General features: G+C 43.4%; 1 protein-coding gene across 1 annotated transcript in view; it reads right to left on the bottom strand.

The window, feature by feature from the left end:
- The window catches only part of LOC141148591 (uncharacterized), a 102,490-nt gene that overhangs the window by 19,930 nt on the left and 60,357 nt on the right, over positions 1-22,203 (bottom strand). The window contains exons 6-7 of the mRNA XM_073636184.1: positions 14,944-15,012; positions 12,491-12,760 (exon numbers count right to left, since the gene is read on the bottom strand). Of these exons, the coding sequence (XP_073492285.1) occupies positions 12,491-12,760; positions 14,944-15,012 (339 nt within the window). The remainder of the gene's footprint in view (positions 1-12,490; positions 12,761-14,943; positions 15,013-22,203) is intronic.

Raw genomic sequence — 22,203 nt, 5'->3', positions numbered from 1 at the left:
GAGAAGCAGCTAAATGTATTTTGGGGTGCAATTCCACATATGCCCATGGCCTGTGTGAGCAATATATCATTTAGTGACAACTTTGTGCAAAAAAAAAAAAATTGTCACTTTCCCGCAACTTGTGTCAAAATATAAAACATTCAATGGACTCAACATGCCTCAAAGCAAATAGCTTGGGGTGTCTACTTTCCAAAATGGGGTCATTTGGGGGGGTTTTATGCCATCTGGGCATTTTATGGCCTTCAAAACTGTGATAGGCAGTGAGGAGTAAAATCAAAAATGTACGCCCTTAGAAATCCTGAAGGCAGTGATTGGTTTTCGGGGCCCCGTACGCGGCTAGGCTTCCAAAAAGTCCCACACATGTGGTATCCCCATACTCAGGAGAAGCAGCTAAATGTATTTTGGGGTGCAATTCCACATATGCCCATGGCCTGTGTGAGCAATATATCATTTAGTGACAACTTTTTGTAATTTTTTTTTTTTTTTTGTCATTATTCAATCACTTGGGACAAAAAAAATGAATATTCAATGGGCTCAACATGCCTCTCAGCAAATTCCTTGGGGTGTCTACTTTCCAAAATGGGGTCATTTGTGGGGGTTTTGTACTGCCCTGCCATTTTAGCACCTCAAGAAACGACATAGGCAGTCATAAATTAAAGGCTGTGTAAATTCCAGAAAATGTACCCTAGTTTGTAGGCGCTATAACTTTTGCGCAAACCAATAAATATACACTTATTGACATTTTTTCTACCAAAGACATGTGGCCGAATACATTTTGGCCTAAATGTATGACTAAAATTGAGTTTATTGGATTTTTTTTAGAACAAAAAGTAGAAAATATCATTTTTTTTCAAAATTTTCGGTCTTTTTCCGTGTATAGCGCAAAAAATAAAAACGGCAGAGGTGATCAAATACCATCAAAAGAAAGCTCTATTTGTGGGAAAAAAAGGACGCAAATTTGGTTTGGGTACAGCATTGCATGACCGCGCAATTAGCAGTTAAAGCGACGCAGTGCCGAATTGTAAAAAGTGCTCTGGTCAGGAAGGGGGTAAAACCTTCCGGGGCTGAAGTGGTTAATAGATATCCATTTGTGTGTGCAGTCCTTTTAACTCCTGTTATTTCCAATGCAAAATGGTCAGACCTCAAAAACCATATTCTGTTAGTGTCTCAAATTAACATGTTTTTTTTTTGCTTTCCTTGCTCTTTTCCAAGTCCTGTTTTGTTGACCAATAAAATTTCTCAGCTGCAGCGTAACTAGGCGGATTAGCATGTCAAAACAAAACAAGTGGCAATTTGTCTAAGTCCTCATGCACACGGACGTTTTTACAGCTGCTTTTTTGAGCTTTTTTTGCAGCTTAAAAAGGCCTGTCTATGTTAGTCTATGGCTTCATGCCCACCTAGGCGTTTTTGAGCTGCAAGTGGCATAGGCGTTTTTAAGCTGTAAAAAAAACCCAGGACCAGTGGGTTCTGAGAGACGTTTTTCAGCTGTAAAAACGCTCTAACGCTGAAAAACGCTCAAAAACGTCATTCACCAACGTTTTTTAGCGTTTTTGATCCATTGAAAAAAAAAAAAAAAAAAAATTGAAAAAAAAAAAAACGCTCAAAAACGCTAACGCGGAAAAACGCTCAAAAACGCTAAAAACCGCTATTGCAAAAACGCTGAAAAACGCTGAAAAAAGTTAAAAAAAATCACTGCAAAGATACTGGCGTTTTCATAACGTTTTTTTAACAGCCTGTGTGCATGAGGGCTTAAAGTTACTTTCCTGGTGCCTTCATGGTACCATATGCATGGATTGTGTGTATGCTGCCATGGATAGGCACCAGGAAAGGAAGAATACAGAGAGGTAAGTATTCAATATTCCTTTTTATTGCAGTGGTTCTCAGCCTCAGTCCTCAAGACAGGACATGTTTTGTGAATTTATCTTATCTAGAATAGCTGTCCAAAATACCAAGCCATTGACTGTGATTTTAAAGCACATGTGCAAGATAAAGGTAAACCTGCAAACATGGCCTGTTGGGGGTACTTGAGGACAGGGTTTAGAAGCACTGATTTAGAGCACTGCGCTAAAATCTAGATCAAGACAATCCTATTCTAATTGTGGGCATTTGAGGGAAACCAAGTGAGTGTTAAAACCCCTGTTTGTCTTTTTTAGGTTGGGCTTTGTGTCCCTTTTCTTAAAATTGGCTTCACTTCCTGTCACATAGCCAAACAGGAAGTGAGGGTGAAACCCTACCAATGTCTTTTCTTGGGGACACACAGGTCAATCTAACTAGTGTCCCCATTAAGCAAATTGCACTCTAGCACTTTGTTGTATATACCCCAAATGATTAGGTAGTTTGGGGTTTAGTAAAGGCAAATCCACTGTGCAATACAAGTGTAGTCGCTGAAAATCAGAGGGGAAGCACTGGTGATTTTAACATCCAATCATGTAGAAGCAAAGATGCTGTCTTTTCTTTTCCTTGCATGTCCACTTCAGATCTCCAGCAACTGCACTTGTAGTGGAAAGTGGATTTGCCTTTAGTAAATAAAGTCCAAGATGCCTAATAATTTGGGGTGTACACAGCAAAATGCTGGAGTGCAATTTACATAATAGGGAAACTATTTAGATTGACCTGTGTGTCCCCAAGGAAAGACATTGGTAGGGTTTTACCCTCACTTCCTGTTTGGCTATGTGACAGGAAGTGAATAAATTTGAAGGAGAAACTGGCAAAATTTGGGAGTTGTCTTCACCCTATCAGGGGTGCAGACATCCCCAAAAACTGACAAGACTTCTAATCCCTCTGCACTCTATCCCCAAGCAAAAATAAGAAAGGATTTAATTTAGTTTAACTTTGCAATTACACATTCCTAAGTTCAACTGTGATGCCTGTCAATGGTCCATTTAGACCTTGTTTAATAGAACACACCAGTTGCCTTTCACTAGAAACATTTCTTAGTCCAGTCCTGGAAGTCTGCATCTGCTTTACTATTAATTTTACATAAAAACTGAGTTCCTGCAGCTAGATGCGCAACCGCTGTGTATGTGAGATGCGCACAAATATGCGCATCGGAAAGCGGTGGCCAGAATGACATCACACCCCTACAGGAAGTTGCTTGTACTGCTGCTAAGTTCTCTCAGGAAGAGATGATCCTTATTTGCAAATTAAGAAAAAAAATATTTTTTTAACATGGGGTGGTGTTTGTGTGGGTGCCTAACACACATTTATACATATTAGGGCCAATTTAGACAGGATCTTTACAGCATGTTTTTAGATTGTGGGAGTACCCCCACGCAGGCACAGGGAGAACATGCAAACTCCAGGCAGATGGTGTCATGGGCAGGATTCGAACCAGCGACCATTTTTGCTTTTAGGCGAAAGTGCTAACCACTACAACACTGTGCTGCACACATATGTAACTATAGACACAAATTGTGTCCACTTGTGAAAATACAAGTGGGTCATGTCTCTACATTCCAAATTTGGCACTTAAGAATGGTCATGCACTATGCATTTTGATTGGCCAATCTCTGTACAACTCGATATTTCGGAAAAATAGGTAACAGGAAGATGCACTTAACAATTAATTCAAATTATAGGAAATCAACAGGCTCTTGCACTAAATTTAGTTTTTTTAAGATCTAACTGATTGCAGTGTATGGTCACCTTTTAAAGATCAAGATCTGAAAATATTAGTTTATTGGGTTTAGAAACACTTCTCTGTTCTTTGTTATGTATTGAAATATTTGAGTGAAAATAGAAAAAAAAAATTTCAAAGATATATTAGAAGTAATAGGAATGGGATTAGCATCAAAATGGTTAATTAAGTGAGAACACCTACTAGTTGCCTAACAAGACACACCAATGAGATGGGCGTGCACTATTATCAATGAGAAAACAGCAGTTACCCTGCCACCAGTTGCCGTTTACATAGTTATTATTGTGTTGCGTGTCTGCGGAGGCCGATTCGCACGCTCAATCAATGATTTATCCGGTGCAACAATTAAGGTATGAACCGGCGCAACGCACTGTTCTTAGTAAATCAGCCCCATTGGCATGCAATAATAAAATTCCAGTGGTAAACAGTAAACTTGTATATTTTTAATTGTGCACTTGGTTGTTTTACTAGAATTTTTCTTCAGCGAAGTCCACAAATGCCTACCTCCCAGTGTTCCCTCGCCAGTGGTGGCATCTTCTTCATAAAATTCTAGTTTCAATTTTACAAATCCAATGTTACTTGATATTAGCACAACTGTTTTGTAAATGCAAAATTTCAGTGAAAAATATTCGAAATTTAATTCTAGGGAAAACAAACACAATTGCCCAATATTTTGGTAAAATAGAAAAGATGAGGTTGTTCTGAGTAAACAGATACCCAACATGTCAAACCTTAAAATTTTGTGCCCCCGTGAAATGGTGACAAACTTCAATAACCTATATTTTCCTTAGGTGACACTTTAGAACCCCCTATAGGTCATCAGTCTAGCGTTACCCAGAAGCTCTGGTGCTAGAATTATTGTTGTCACTCGGCTTGTGCAGCAATATGTAACATGTGTAGCGCAATCAACGTTTTCGTGGGTGCCCCCAAAGTATGCATTTGCATTCATACGCGTGTGTACAGTGCCTAAAAAAGTATTCATAACCCTTGAAATTCTCCACATTTTGTCATGTTGCAACCAAAAACATAAATGTATTTTATTGGGACCAACACAAAGTGGCACATAATTGTGAAGCGGAATGAAAATGATAAATGGTTTTACATTTTTTTTATAAATAAATATCTGAAAAATGTGGTGTGCATTTGTATAGCACCCTCCTGAGTCAATACTTTGTAGAACCATCTTTCACTGCATTTACAGCTGCAAGTGTTTTTGGGGCTCTCTCCACAAGCTTTGCACATCTACAGAGTGACATTTTTGCCCATTCTTCTTTGCAAAATAACTCGAGCTCTGTCAGATTGGATGGAGAGCATCTGTGAACAGCAATTTTCAAGTCTTGCCACAGATTCTCAATTGGATTTAGGTCTGCACTTTGACTGGACCATTCTAATACATGAATATGCTTTGATCTAAACCATTCCATTGTAGCTCTGGCTGTATGTTTAGGTTCGTTGTTCTGCTGGAAGGTGAACCTTCGCCCCACTCTTAAGTCTTTTGCAGACTCTTAAGGGCCGTACACACGATCGGACTTTTTGACAACAAACATGCAAATTAGCTGTTTTGGGGCAACATCCGACAGTGTATACGCTCCATCGGACAAACTTTTTCAGTTTCCAGCGGACTTTTGTTGGCTGTGCGAACGGACAAACTTTCCTGCAACAAAAGTCCGATGGTCATAGGACGACATGACCATGCCCCCTTATGACCTCACAGTCCCAGCATGCCCTGGGACTGTGATGTCATAGGGGGGGTCACTGCCTATATAAGTCCGTTGCGGAGCGCACAGAGACCATTTCGGCTGGAGAGAGCGTCGTGTCAACATCTCTGGAAGAGAAGAGGGAAGAAGACGATCCAGAAGTCCGGACCACCGCTGGCAAAAGAACACCAGAAGATAGCGGTGGAGCCGGCAGAAGATGCGGACACCGGGAGAAGACGCCGGAGAGACCCCCGAAGTCGGAAGAGGACCCCCGAAGTCGGAAGAAGACCCCGGGGCTGCCTAATAAATTACTTTAAAAACCTGTGTACTGTATTTTTTATTGACACTTTTCCCTAGGTGAATGGGTAGGGGTACGATGTACCCCATACTCATTCACATAGGGTGGGGGGCCGGGATCTGAGGGCCCCCTTATTAAAGGGGGCTCCCGGATTCCGATAAGCCTCCCCGCCCGCAGACCCCGACAACCAACGGCCAGGGTTGTCGGGAAGAGGCCCTTGTCCTCATCAACATGGGGACAAGGTGCTTTGGGGTGGGGGGCCCGCAGAGCGCCCCCTTCCCCCAAAGCACCAACCCCCCATGTTGAGGGCATGCGGCCTGGTATGGCTCAGGAGGGGGAGGCGCTCGCTCGTCCCCACCCCCTTTCCTGACCGGCCGGGCTGCGTGCTCGGATAAGGGTCTGGTATGGACTTGGGGGGGACCCCCACGCCGTTTTTTCGGCGTAGGGGGTTCCTCTTAATATCCATAACAAACCTAAGGGCCTGGTATGCCCCTGGAGGGGAACCCATGCCGGTTTTTTATTTAAAATTTGGCGTGGAGTTCCCCCTCAAGATTCATACCAAACAAAGTGCCTGGCATTGGCAGGGATCCAAGTCGGATCCCCGCACCAGTGTCAACCTGGCTCGCAAGGTGTCAATCTCGCCAAAAAAAAAGTGGCGTGATTGACACAATATCAGACAACAATACACAAGTTGACCAAAGGGTGGTGGTAAAGAGCTGAAAAACCACGTGATATGGTGAAAGTTGGCTGGAAAAGTCCTGTCGTCTGTATACAAACTTTTGGGCAACACCCTATGTACAAAAATCCAAGGGAAAGTTTGTACAAAGTCCTATCGTGTGTATGGGGCTTTAGACCCCTTTCACACTTATACGACTTCAAAGTCATGCGATTTTACCGTGATTTCGCGGCCACTATTTTGCTGCGATTTTACCGTGATTTTGCAGCGATTTGGGAGCAGTACTACTTTGTACGACTTTGCCACAACTTTGGCATTAACCATTCTCAGCTTGTGCTTACAAAGTAGTGCTGAAATTGTGTCTATATTATTCAGGTACGATTTGCATGCTACTTGAGGGTTTAACATTGAGGTCTATGGAGTACAAATCGTATGGAAGTTGGACCAAAGTAGTGCAGGGACTACTTTGAAGTCGGCACGACTTAAAGTCGTGCCAATATGAATGGTAGTCATTGAAAATCATGGAGAATGACTGCAGTACAAAATCGTGGGACAAGTCGTATAAGTATGAAAGGGGCCTAACAGGATTTCTTCTAAGATTGCCCTGTATTTGGCTCCATACATCTTCCCATCAACTCTGACCAGCTTCCCTGTCCCTGCTGAAGAAAAGGTGTGTTCAGGGTGATGTGCAGTGTTAGTTTTCCACCACACATAGCGTTTTGCTTTTAGGCCAAAAAGTTCAATTTTGGTCTCATCTGACCAGAACACCTTCTTCCACATGTTTGCTGTGTCTCCCACATGGCTTCTCGCAAACTGCAAACAGGACTTCTTATGGCTTTCTTTCAACAATGGCCTTCTTCTTGCCACTCTTCCATAAAGATCAGATTTGTGGAGAGCACAACTAATAGTTGTCCTGTGGACAGATTCTCCCACCTGAGCTGTGGAGCTCTGCAGCTCCTCCAGAGTTACCATGGGCCTCTTGGCTGCTTCTCTAATGCTCTCCTTGTCCGGCCTGTCAGTTTAGGTGGACGGCCATGTCTTGGTAGGTTTGCAGTTGTGACATATGCTTTCTGTTTTCAGATGATGGATTGAACAGTGCTCCGTGAGATGTTCAAAACTTGGGATAATTTTTTATAACCCAACCCTGCTTTAAACTTCTCCACAACTTTATCCCTGACCTGTCTGGTGTGTTCCCTGGTCTTTATGATGTTGTTTGTTCACTAAGGTTCTCTAACAAACCTCTGAGGGCTTCACAGAACAGATATATTTGTACTGAGATTAAATTACAGACAGGTGGACTCTATTTACTAATTAAGTGACTTCTGAAGGCAATTGGTACCACTAGAATTTAATTAGGGGTATTAGAGTAAAGGGGGCTGAATACAAATGCACGCCACACTTTTCAGATATTTATTTGTAAAAAAAAAAATGAAAACCGTTTATCGCTTTCCATCCACTCCACAATTATGTGCCACTTTGTTTTGGTTTATCACAAAAAAAAAAGAAACAATAAAATACATTTACGTTTTTGGCTGTAACATGACAAAATGTGGAAAATTTCAAGGGATATGAATACTTTTTCAAGACATTATATGTGGGGGTGTGGGGCCTCAAAAATGTGGGTAGGATTTTAAGTGCTTGGGTGGAGCTTTAATTTTTTAACATTGTTTTCATCACATAGGGGATGTGATCATTTTTTGGTGACAGGTTTTCTCTAATCAGACACCAGGGGGCTAAACAACCCCTGATGTCTCACCTGCCCTCCATTGAAGCTGATGGAATGGAGATCCTCCTCCATCAGCTTTTGCCCTAACCATACAGGCTGGGGGAAGTGAAGGGGGAACCTGGAATTGATATTTTATATGTTGCTTTCAGGCCAACAAAAAGAAGTGGAGGAGACAGATTTATATCTGCTCAGCTCCTTTCCCTCTACCCAGAGGAACACACAATGCCGGTCTCAGGTGTGCCGATGGGCATGCGGAGCTAGGGATACATGGCGGGGGCACACGATGGGGGTGCAGCCACGGCATGTGTAAACCCACCTGCTGTCAGATATATATACAATGTAAGGACCTGACAGCACTGTATGTATGTCAACCTTAACAATGAACTTCTCTTACTTACTCACTTTCTCCATGTTGAATATATTATTGGAAACATGTTATAATACCTGTTTGATACATGCAAAAAAGAAAGAAAAAAATTGCTGTTGATCATGTCAGAAATTCAGAGATGCTCTGTGTCTTGTGTATATTTCCTGTGTTATCTCAAGGACAATTAGCTCTTCTATATCTTCTCTTGGACTATAATAATTAGAACAATCAGTCTGTATGCTGTAGAGAGGACGAGAGTGGGAGGGATTGAATTGTTTAGTAAAAGACTACTGTGCAGGGCTGACACCATTCAGTCCACAAAAAGAGTACAGTGAGGGTGTCAGCATCTACACTCTACCCTGGGCACCTCCACCTCCCTTGTCCCCATCCTGCACTCAGTGGGAGCTGCTCTGGAGATCTGATCTGTGGAAGTTATTAGGAGACAAGCTGTAACTTGTAAACACATAAGCCAGGCTTCTGAGTTTACAAGTGATAGTGGTGAGTAGGAATCAGAGGACCTGAGCCAGAGGTGGTGGAGTTCCACCAAGTTCCAGCTAAAAAGAAAACCCTGGGTATAATCCTTTAATGGGACCACAGGGGGAGCACTTCTAAGAGTAGCAACATTATTACCGTATTTATCGGCGTATAACAAAAAAAATCAGGGGAAAATCGTGGGTGCTTGTTATACGCCGATCCCCTGCCGATTGTGAGCCTTTTGGCGGCTTTCGGCCACTTCCGGCGGCTTTCAGTGGCTCTCCCAAACCCGCATGAGCCGCCGAAAGCCACCAAGAGCGGCTGAGTGCGTCCTAAAGCGGCCGAGTGCCGGCGAGAATGGCCGAGAGCGGCCGAGAGCCGGCGAGAACGCAGGCGCCATTTTTAATCGCCAGTAGTCTGCAAATTACACAGGGGCAAGGCTGCAGATGGACACTGACAAGGCTGCAATGATGGACAAGGCTACAGATGGGCACTGACAAGGCTACACTGACAAGGCTACAGATGGGCATTGACAAGGCTACAGATGGACACTGACAAGGCTACACTGACACTGACAAGGCTACAGATGGACACTGACAAGGCTACAGATGGACACTGACAAGGCTACACTGACACTGACAAGGCTACACTGACACTGACAAGGCTACAGATGGACACTGACAAGGCTACACTGACACTGACAAGGCTACAGATGGACACCGACAAGGCTACACTGACACCGACAAGGCTACACTGACACTGACAAGGCTACACTGACACTGACAAGGCTACAGATGGACACTGACAAGGCTACACTGACAAGGCTACACTGACACTGACAAGGCTACAGATGGACACTGACAAGGCTACACTGACACTGACAAGGCTACACTGACACTGACAAGGCTACACTGACACTGACAAGGCTACAGATGGACACTGACAAGGCTACACTGACACCGACAAGGCTACACTGACACCGACAAGGCTACACTGACACTGACAAGGCTACACTGACACCGACAAGGCTACAGATGGACACTGACAAGGCTACACTGACAAGGCTACACTGACAAGGCTACAGATGGACACTGACAAGGCTACACTGACACTGACAAGGCTACACTGACACTGACAAGGCTACACTGACACTGACAAGGCTACAGATGGACACTGACAAGGCTACACTGACACTGACAAGGCTACAGATGGACACTGACAAGGCTACACTGACACTGACAAGGCTACACTGACACTGACAAGGCTACACTGACACTGACAAGGCTACACTGACACTGACAAGGCTACAGATGGACACTGACAAGGTTACACTGACACTGACAAGGCTACACTGACACTGACAAGGCTACAGATGGACACTGACAAGGCTACACTGACACTGACAAGGCTACAGATGGACACTGACACTGACTACGTAGACTCATCCCATTCGTAACTTGTAAACACATAAGCCAGGCTTCTGAGTTTACAAGTGATAGTGGTGAGTAGGAAGCAGAGGACCTGAGCCAGAGGTGGTGGAGTTCCACCAAGTTCCAGCTAAAAAGAAAACCCTGGGTATAATCCTTTAATGGGACCACAGGGGGAGCACTTCTAAGAGTAGCAACATTATTACCGTATTTATCGGCGTATAACAAAAAAAATCAGGGGAAAATCGTGGGTGCTTGTTATACGCCGATCCCCTGCCGATTGTGAGCCTTTTGGCGGCTTTCGGCCACTTCCGGCGGCTTTCAGTGGCTCTCCCAAACCCGCATGAGCCGCCGAAAGCCACCAAGAGCGGCTGAGTGCGTCCTAAAGCGGCCGAGTGCCGGCGAGAATGGCCGAGAGCGGCCGAGAGCCGGCGAGAACGCAGGCGCCATTTTTAATCGCCAGTAGTCTGCAAATTACACAGGGGCAAGGCTGCAGATGGACACTGACAAGGCTGCAATGATGGACAAGGCTACAGATGGGCACTGACAAGGCTACACTGACAAGGCTACAGATGGGCATTGACAAGGCTACAGATGGACACTGACAAGGCTACACTGACACTGACAAGGCTACAGATGGACACTGACAAGGCTACAGATGGACACTGACAAGGCTACACTGACACGGCTACACTGACACTGACAAGGCTACACTGACACTGACAAGGCTACACTGACACTGACAAGGCTACAGATGGACACTGACAAGGCTACACTGACACTGACAAGGCTACACTGACACTGACAAGGCTACAGATGGACACCGACAAGGCTACACTGACACCGACAAGGCTACACTGACACCGACAAGGCTACAGATGGACACTGACAAGGCTACACTGACACTGACAAGGCTACACTGACACTGACAAGGCTACAGATGGACACTGACAAGGCTACACTGACACTGACAAGGCTACACTGACACTGACAAGGCTACACTGACACTGACAAGGCTACAGATGGACACTGACAAGGCTACACTGACACCGACAAGGCTACACTGACACCGGCAAGGCTACACTGACACTGACAAGGCTACAGATGGACACTGACAAGGCTACAGATGGACACTGACAAGGCTACACTGACACTGACAAGGCTACACTGACACTGACAAGGCTACAGATGGACACTGACAAGGTTACACTGACACTGACAAGGCTACACTGACACTGACAAGGCTACAGATGGACACTGACAAGGCTACACTGACACTGACAAGGCTACAGATGGACACTGACACTGACTACGTAGACTCATCCCATTCGTGCCAGAAGAGGACAAAGCAGCAGTAGTTGGAACTATCATCAATTCCAGACTCGACTACGCAAACTCCCTCTACATAGGACTACCCCAATATCAGCTTGCGCGCTTACAACTCATCCAAAACACGGCGGCAAGACTGTTAACAGGAAAAAAACCCTGGGATTCCATCTCCCCTTCCCTGAGGAGCCTACATTGGCTAACCGTAAAGAATCGGATAACTTTCAAGACCCTCTGCCTCACCCACAAATGCATATACGGAAACGCTCCTCACTACCTATGCGAGAAAATAAAACGCTACACACCGAATCGCAGTCTTCGATCTTCCAGCCATAACCTCCTCCTCATTCCAAAAACCCGCTACAAAACAAAGGGAGAACGAAGATTCGCAGTCCAAGGACCACGGCTATGGAACGCGCTACCTACTCACATTCGCATGGAAGAAAACCATCAGGCCTTCAGAAAGAAACTCAAGACCTACCTCTTCTGAGAAGCTTGACAACACAGGCCGGATCCAGCGCCTTGAGGCGATTCAGTTCGCAAATGCAGCGCTATACAAATCATTCATTCATTCATTCATTCATTCACTGACAAGGCTACACTGACACTGACAAGGCTACACTGACAAGGCTACAGATGGACACTGACAAGGCTACACTGACACTGACAAGGCTACAGATGGACACTGACAAGGCTGCATTGATGGGCATTTAAATGTAAGTTTTTTTCCTTAAACTTCCCTCCTAAAAGTTTTTTCCTTAAGATTCCCTCCTAAACTTAATACGATAAATACGGTAAGTAACAGAGAAAGAATCATAACAGGCAGTCAAAATGCTTTATGTATTAGATTGCTGATATTTACCAATCTTATGCTGCGGTGCTGTTTGTCCTCTGCCTGCGTCTCCGGTCTGCTTGTCTATGGTCGGTCTGCGGTCCTTTGTACCCTGTAGGCTGGTAATGTATGAGTTACTTTGGGTGACTGCTGTCACTGGCTCCAGACCAGTATCTGATGTCGGGTGGACTGATGCTGGAAGAACTGGGCTGTACACAGGAGCCTGCTGAGTCCCAGATCTCTCTGAGCATTTTTTCTGTCTTTCTGAGGAAGGATGGATATTCCCAGTCAGTCTGTGGTCTGAAGGAGAGCAGAATTATGATGCATATATAGATTCAAACCAGGTGCCCTCAGGCTTTCTGTAAACACTTTATTCAACGTGTTTCTGCGCTTAAACACTCTTTCTTCAGAAAGAGTGTTTAAAGTACACATTGCAATGCATTAATAAAACTCTGTTGGTAAACAGTAAACTTGTATATATTTCAATTGTGCACTTGGTTGTGTGACTAGAGTATTTCCTTCAGCAAAAATAAAGTCTGCAAATACCTACCTCCCCATGTTCCCTCACCAGTGGTGACATCTTCTCCTCCTTCTTTCTGGTGTCGGGTCTGCAGTTGTCTGGATTGTCAGGCAGGAAAATGATGTGAGATAAATATTGGCATTCCAGTGGTGGCTACATTTGAAAACTATGTGTTAAAAAGGAGCTATCATATAGACCCCTTTCACACTCACACCGCAGCTGCGTTAGCAGTAACGCGCGGTGCCTTGGAGAACCTAGTTACTAGAATTAAAAATTCTTAGGTAGATAAAACAGTAAGCATGTATGTATTTTAACTATGTAATAGGGTGCTTAAATGGAATTATGCTTCAAAGCAGAAAAAATCTCTGCAAATACTTGTAACTATGTGCACTTAGTCTGCCACTAGGTGGTTCTGTTCCAGAATAGTGTCTGGTTACAGAGAATAGTGTCATCAGGTGCTAGGTCCCTTTTTAGCTAAAGCCCTCCAGCAGTGATGTCATAGGTGAGTCAATGCTCACATATAAGCCAGATTGGGAGGAGCTTTACGCAGTTGGGCATGGAAGCCAGAGACCCAACCATCAGGCAGATGTAATCGGCTACGTGGAAGCCCTGGACAGGGTCTGGAGGACAGGGAGAGGTAGCTCTTTAACCAGAAGAGCAGGTTGTAGACTTCCTGATTCTTATGGTGGTGGAGGGTATAGCAAGTTGCAAAAGGCATTTTAGGCCAGGCCAAGTGTTCCCTGGAGTGAGGCTATCCTCCTGGAGACCTGGGAGAAGTGTACCCAAGCCAGAGGTGACTGTAATGATCCAGTCTCATTGGGCATGCACATCAATTATATCACCAGTGATCATCCAATAGCCATAGAAAAGAGCTGCCAAATCTATGGAAAATGGCAAATACAAGGTGAGCCTGCCATAATGTGCATGTATGTTGAGCACAATATTAAAAGAGATGTCTACTCTAGGGCATGCTACAGTACTGTGTAAAACAGCATCTCCTTGTAATAATTCACAATTTTTCCTGTCCACCTGTGATTTCAGGATAGACAGTGGGAGCCCCTCATAATGACCCCAGCAGGCATTCAGACTCAAGATTTCAGAGCAGAGTGTTCACCAGAAGAGTCCCTGAGAGATTGATGAGACAGATAGCTTAAAGTGGTTCTAAACAGAATAAAAAAAAATAACAAACTATACTTACCTGCTCTGTGCAATAAAATTGCACAGATCGTTCCTGATCCTCCTCTTCTCGGGTCCCCTGCTTGCGCACCTGGCTATTTCTCTCTTGCTGGTTCCCCCAATAGGAAACCGTTCCCGAGCCCTACTACTGCGTCCATTAACATAGACAGCGGGACTTGGCCCTGCCCCCACTCCCTCATCACTGGAATTGATTGACAGGAGCAGGAGCCAATGGCTCCCGCTGCTATCAAATATGCCCAATGAGGAGGGAGACAGCGGTGAGAGCCGCTACTCTCCTGCACATTGCTGGATCGGATTGGGCTCAGGTAAGAATAAGGGGGAAAGGACCTAGGGGGGATCCTGCAGCAGAGAAGTTTTTTTTTTGTTTACCTTAATGCATAGAATGCATTAAGGTAAAAAACCATGATGCTTTAGAACCACTTTAACCCTCCAATAAATGGCAAACACTCAAATATCAGCTTTGAGTGGACCAACTCTTTATTAAATAACACAGATATTGGTGTTCATTAACTAAATAATAGTTCTAAATAATAGTTTTTTAAATATTTTTTACTTTTAAAATGCAAGTAAAGCTTTGTTAAATCATCCAATAGCGTTGAAGGCAAAATCCTGTTCTTTTAAATTCACTTGCACATGATTGGACATTCAGAGTGAGCATAACATATTTGCTAACCCAAGTGAACATTTCTACTAATTTAATTGATAAATTTCACAGATAAAATCTTAAATGGTGAAAAAGTGAAAGTATAAACGTATGTTACGTTACCCGGTGGGTTATTTGGCAATAAATTTTCTTTTTGATTCTCCTGATTATCTTCATGGTGCTTATTTTGACCTTTTTTAACAAAATGAAAAAAAAAAATAGGTTGTTAAACTGAACAAACTAACTTTTGTTGGCTTTTAATAATAAACAATCCAGACCAAAAGCAAATTTGGTTTCTGTGTAATATTATTTTTTTTATACGAGTTGAAGTTTCTGTAAGAATAAAAGCTGATGGTGCAGTGATTCAAGTAAAAAAACGTAGAAACAATATGCAGAACCATATGGCAGAAAAACATTTTTTTATGTGTTATATGTTTGGCTATAAGCTCCACCCCCATATGAAACCCAAGTCAAAGGACTATAGGGAGGTGCCATGGCAGTGGATCAGGGAGATGGAGTGAGAAAAGATGTGTAAATGGTGCTGATACTGCTTCCTGTTTCCAGTATTGGTATAGTATGGGTCTCTTTGAAAGATTTGTACGTAAGTAAATTTTGGTTCTAAGTGGAGCCTATAAGGGGTTAGGCCACCTTCTGGCTTCTCATGTGTATTTGCTGCCCCAACAAAGATCTCCCTGTAATAATTCTCAAATGTTCCTGTCCATCCAGGATTTCAAGATAGAGAGTGGGAGTCACTCATGATGAGCAGGTGTACAGAACCAGGATTTTGGTGCAGCGCTTTCAACCAAAAGAGTCCCCTAGAGATAGAAGAGACAGGTAGCTTAACTCTCCAGAAACTGCCAAACAGTCAAATAACAGCTTTGGGTGGACCAATGCTTTAAATAAAACAGATATTGGTGTTAATTAACTAAATACTGTACATAGGTAAAGTAATGCTGTGTTCACGTCAACCACACAATAACAGGCAGGAAAAAATCCTTTTTTTAACACTTTTGCACATGATTGGTTTCTGATGAACACAACATATTCACTAACCTGAGTATTATTATTTATTGGAAAATTAAAAAGGGGGAAGCACTCAAATTGCCACATCCGTAAACATGAGAAAGAGGGGGTACTAAATGGTAACCAAGAAAGTCTGACTTTGTAGGCATGGAAACAATGGAGAAAGTAACAAAACTAATATTGTACAAACTATTTATTGAAAAAAAGTACATCATATATAGACATTGTTCAAAAAGATAAAAACATGAACAAATTATACAATTTGTACATTGAGCCCTTGTGCGTCTACGTGTTTCACCGTGAGGCTTCTTCAGGACACAAACGAGGTTCAAAATTGTAACAAAAAGGAGGGACAAATCTCATTATCTGAAAATTAGATATATTCCAAATAAAATCAAAATATTACACATACTTGTTATATCATTAAAAAACATATGCTGAACTGGCCAAGAGAGCACAAGGACAGAAAGACACCATCAAAACAAGATACCTTCCAATGAGTGAGCCTCATGTACAAATTCATAGCAGCCAGAGGGTTTCCAAAGGTATGGATTATTTATAGCAAACTGTGAAAGGTAAACAGCGTGCCGTTGGTTTTAAGTAGCAATATATGCAGCAATAGAAAGCAAGTATAGCATGAAAAATAAAATACCTACTATTTCATTATATCTATATTGTTCTAGCAGGGGCAGGTGTACGTCAATTATCCAAGAGTAGGATTGACCAAATAACAGGATAGGCACAGAGGGATCCACAATCCATAAAGGAAAAGCCTTGGTAATGTTCAACAATAGCAGTAGCATGTAGTAAAACTTAGACTAGCATATACTGCCTATGTACATGGGATATAGGAAAGGAGTACCATTAGTAGACTTGACAAAGTGAATAGTAATTAGAAAAGTATATTGTAACGTAATTACTTAGACTTTAGAATGGATAAGTGTGCCCCTGGGAGACAGTCGGGTGCTGTTCACGGCGTCTGAATGCAGACATGGGCTATTTATACTGCCCGGTCGCGTCATGATATGACGCAATCACATCAGGCCGTAAGCAGTGAGGTGGATTCTGGGAATCGTAGGCAGCGCAGAGCGGACCTCTGCTCGATTTGTGCAAGCGCCGAATAGATGGTACAGAAAAGCTTAATTGTGAGGCGTCACCTGGTGTGATGGAACGTCAAATGACACAATCACTTCCAGTCGTCGTTGCTAAGATATGGGAGATGCAAATAAACGCAGAGCGGGCCTCCGCCTGGTCTGCGCGTTTGCCAGAAGGAGAAAATATATCGGATGAGCTGAATTATGGGGATTGTAAGCTCAGTGACGAATGGAACACCGATTGAATTACAGTTGCATACAAACAAATGGGACAAAAAAGACTTGCTATAAAGATTAATGCTGCATAGAACAATAATATTGACTGAAAGAAATGCTTGCATAGAACAGCATAGAGAGGCAAATAGAAGATATCTTAGTGATGTGCGCCACATTGTCACCGGTGAATCTCGTGGACAAAAAGCATAAGTTAATAAAACATACATATAACACTTGTATCACAGTTATATATATACAATTTTTTCATGGTCAAATTCCATTGTTTAAAGGTAAAATTACCATAGTTGGCATCAAACAAAACCACATAGAAGACTCAAAATAAGAATACATTACTACAGGGGGTCCCCTAGTTACAAACATCCAACTTACAAACGACTCCTACTTACAAACAGTGGGAGACAACAGGAAGTGAGATGAAATCTACCCCTAGGAAGGGGAATTCACTCCTGTAAGAGCTATTATGGGGAAAAGGTGCCTCCACTGATGCTTTATCACCAGGGCTTGTTTCCACAACAACCCAAAATTTTCAAAATCCAGTTGTCATTGGGACAGAAAGTGAGGTGAAATCTTCTGAACAGGGACACACACAGCAAAACAAATGTTACAGGGGTGATAACCCTTCTTGCTTCTCTATGCTGTTCTATGCAAGCATTTCTTTCAGTCAATATTATTGTTCTATGCAGCATTAATCTTTATAGCAAGTCTTTTTTGTCCCATTTGTTTGTATGCAACTGTGATTCAAGCGGTGTTCCGCTTGTCACTGAGCTTACAATCCCCATAATTCAGCTCATCTGATATGTTTTTTCCTTCTGGGACACGCGCAGACCGGGCTGAGACTGCTCTGCGTTATTTACATCTCCCATATCTTAGCAACGACGGCTGGATGTGATTGCATCATTTGACGTTCCATCACAGCAGGTGACGCCTCACAATTTAGCTTTTCTGTACCATCTATTCGGCGCTTGCGCAAATCGAGCGGAGGTCCGCTCTGCGTTGCCTACGATTCCCAGAATCCACCTCACTACTTACGGCCTACGGTCATATGACGCTGTCTCGTCGGATTATCATGACACTACCAGGCAGTATAAATAGCCCGTTTCTGCATTCAGACGCCGTGAACAGCATCCGGCTGTCTCCCAGGGGCACACTTATCCATTCTAAAGTCTAAGTAAGTACTTTCCCATATACTTTTCTAATTACTATTTACTTTGTCAAGTCTACTAATGGTACTCCTTTCCTAAATCCCATGTACATAGGCAGTATATGCTAGTCTAAGTTCTACTACATGCTACTGCTATTGTTGAACATTACCAAGGCTTTTCCTTTATGGATTGTGGATCCCTCTGTGCCTATCCGTTTATTTGGTCATTCCTACTCTTGGATATTTGACGTACACTTGCCCCTGCTAGAACAATATAGATTTAATGAAATAGTAGCGGCACGCTGTTTACCTTTCACAGTTTGCTATAAATATTCCATACCCTTGGAAACTCCCCGGCTGCTATGAATTTGTACATGAGGCTCACTCCTTTGAAGGTATCTTGTTTTGATGATGTCTTTCTGTCCTTGTGCTCTCTTGGCCAGTTCAAGATATGTTTTTTAATGACATAACATGTATGTGTAATATTTGATTTTAATTGGAATATATCTCATTTTCAGATAGTGCAGTGGTTCTCAACTCCAGTCCTCGGGACCCACCAACAGGCCAGATTTTATGTATTACCTTGGGGAGTTGCAGACTAGAATACTGCAATCACTGAGCAGCAAGTGATATCACCTGTGATGTATTTCAGGTATCTTGCAAACCTGGCCTGTTGGTGGGTCCTGAGGACTGGAGTTGAGAACCACTGAGATAGTGAGATTTGTCCCTCTTTTGTTACAATGTTGAACCTCGTTTGTGTCCTGAAGAAGCCTCACGATGAAACGCGTAGACGCACAAGGGCTCAATGTACAAATTGTATCATCTGTTTGTTTTTATCTTTTTGAACAGTGTCTATATATGATATACTTTTTTCAATAAATAGTTTGTACAATATTAGTTTTGTTACTTTCTCCATTGTTTCCATGCCTACAAAGTCCGACTTTCTTGGTTACCATTTAGTACCCCCTCTTTCTCTATTATTATTTATTATTATTATACAGGATTTATATAGCGCCAACAGTTTGTGCAGCGCTTTACAACATCAGGGAAGACAGTACAGTTACAATACAATTCAATAAAGGAGGGATCAGAAGGCTCTGCTCGTTAGATCTTACAATCTAGAAGGGAGGGTCAAGTGAAACAAAGGGTAGTAGCTGTGGAGGATGATCAGATGGACAAAATGAAAAAACAGTTGTTAGGTGTGGGTAGGATAGGCTTCTCTGAAGAGGGGGTTTTCAGGGATCCTCTAAAAGCTAACAGAGAAGGGGATAGATGGACAGATTGGAGTAAGGAGTTCCATAGGCTTGGAGAGGCTCTGGAAAAGTCCTGGAGACGAGCATGAGAGCAGGTGATGAGAGAGTTAGAGAGCAGGAGGTCTTGAGAAGAACGAAGAGAACGATTAGGTTGGTATTTAGAGACTAGGTCAGTGATGTAGCTAGGGGCAGAGTTGTGGATGGCTTTGTAGGTAGTTGTTAGTATTTTGAATTTAATTTGTTGGGTGAGCAGAAGCCAGTGGAGGGATTGAAAGAGAGGAGTAGCAGAGACAGAGCGGTTGGTAAGGTGGATGAGCAGCAGCATTCATGATGGACTGAAGGGGCGATAGAGTACGCAGAGTTAAGCCAATGAGGAGGGAGTTGCAGTAATTGAGGCGAGAGATGACCAAGGAGTGAATTAGGAGCTTTGTTGTGTCATTGGTTAGAAAGGGGCGTATTTTGGAGATGTTGCAGAGGTTAAGGTGGCAAGATTTGAACAGCGATTGGACGTGGGGCTTAAAGGAGTGTTCAGAGTCCAGGACTACTCCTAGGACCTTGGCATGTGGGGATGGGCTGATAGTTGTGCCATCAATCATACAGGCTGCACATACAGGGGGTTCTTCCAAAGAAGTGGGGTTCTTTAAATAAGTGGCACTTCTGCTCTTGCACCATCAATCTGAACATTTTCTTCTCTCTTCATAGGTAATCTGCGTCTATATCCCATGTCCTGCAAACTGAAAATTGACTGACTGCTTACATATATACTTGGTAATCTGCGTTTATACCCCATGTCCTGCAAACTGAAAATTGACTGACTGCTTACACATATACTTGGTAAATCTGTTTGTCACCGCTGTTTCAACTTCAGCTGTAGCCATGTTCACATTATTTCAATGTTTATTTAGCTATTAAGTCTTACCTAAATTATGGGCTCCCTTATCTTTACAATTTTGGCCTCTTGGTCATCCTGCAATTTGATTGTGATGTGAAAGCTTTGCTCTACTAGCTGTGTGCCTTTATATCACCTCCTAATTGATTAATTGCCAGATTCCATCCACACCCAACACAGTATATAACAAGGCTTTCTTAACGGGGGAGCACATACAGGGGTTCGTCCAAAGAAGTGGGGTTCTTTAAATAAGTGGCACTTCTGCTCTTGCACTTCAGCGATTTGCACAAAGCAAACTACAAAAGACTGCAGGTGACCCCAGTTTCAAATTATCTCTCCTTCCTCTCTGAAACATGCACTCTTTACCTATCCCCCTTTTCACAATTGCTGCCTCTCTCCTCAAACTCTCTTTTCTTCACCCCTCTGCTCCACCCCACAATCTGTACATATCACCCTTACTTCTCCCCTCCCCCTATTACTGCACTCATCACCTCTTTCTAACTCTAAGCCCACTTGCTAACAACCCCCCCAGGACACTGAAGCATGCCCCCTCATACAAATCACATTCTCATACTACCTCCCTAAAGCTGGCCATACACCTATAGATTATCTGCAGATTTTCTATGGTTAGATGGAAAAAGTGCAACAGATTTCTCCATGTTCGGTAAACTGTGTGGATGGAGGAATCTCCCACTTTTCCATCTAACCATAGAAAATCTGCAGATAATCTATAGGTGTATGGCCAGCTTTACTCTTCTGCTTCTCCTAATCGCTGGAGATATTTCCCCAAACCCTGGGCCTCCCTCATTTAACTGTACCCAACACACCCATCACCATCACCCTACACCATCTGACAGTAGACGCAATCTAGTCTCCATTCCTCTTCTTCCCAACACCAGCCTCCCTCTCTCCTGCGCTCTCTGGAACGCCCGCTCTGTCTGCAACAAACTCACTGCTGTTCATGACCTCTTTGTCACTAATTCCTTCAATCTACTTGCTCTCACCGAAACCTGGCTCCACGAGTCTGACACCCCTTCTCCTGCTTCCCTATCCCAGGGTAGCTTCACTGGACTCACTCCCCTAGGCCTAATGGATGCAAAGGAGGTGGAGTGGGATTCCTCCTATCCCCCCAGAGCACCTTCCAGGTTATTCACTCTCCTCCCTCTTTTTCTCTCTCTTCATTCGAAGCCCACTGTATACGTCTATTCTCTCCTACTTCCCTAAGAATTGCTGTGATCTACCGGCCCCCTGGACCATTATCGACTTTCCTTGATGAGTTCTCTGCCTGGCTACCCTACTTTCTCTCTTCGGAAATTTCCACAATCCTTCTCGGCAATTTCAACATCCCTGCTAATACAAACACTCCTGCTACTTCTAAACTTCTTAGTCTAACCTCTTCATTTGACCTGAAGCAATGGGTACAAGCTTCTACTCACTCTGATGGCAACACCCTTGACCTTGTATTCTCCTACCTATGCACTCCATGCAACTTCTCAAACAATCCTTTTCCTCTCTCCGACCATCACCTTATTAGTTTCTCTCTCCCCCTGTCTTCCACCACCTTTCCCTCCAATCGCCTAACCATCACCCGTAGAAACTTTCGCAACTTCAACACCTCTCTCCTCTATTCTGCTACTGACCACCTCTATGACAAAATCTCTCCCCTGTCCTGCCCCAACCAAGCCACGTCCATCTACAACAAATCCCTGTCCTCCACCCTGGACAAGCTCGCTCCCCTCACTACAC

The sequence above is a fragment of the Aquarana catesbeiana genome, linkage group LG06 (genome assembly GCF_042186555.1).
Source record: "Aquarana catesbeiana isolate 2022-GZ linkage group LG06, ASM4218655v1, whole genome shotgun sequence".
In the NCBI taxonomy this organism is placed as follows: Eukaryota; Metazoa; Chordata; class Amphibia; order Anura; family Ranidae; genus Aquarana; species Aquarana catesbeiana.
Note: the sequence above shows the minus strand (reverse complement) of the source record. Positions and strands in the feature narration are given on the sequence as shown.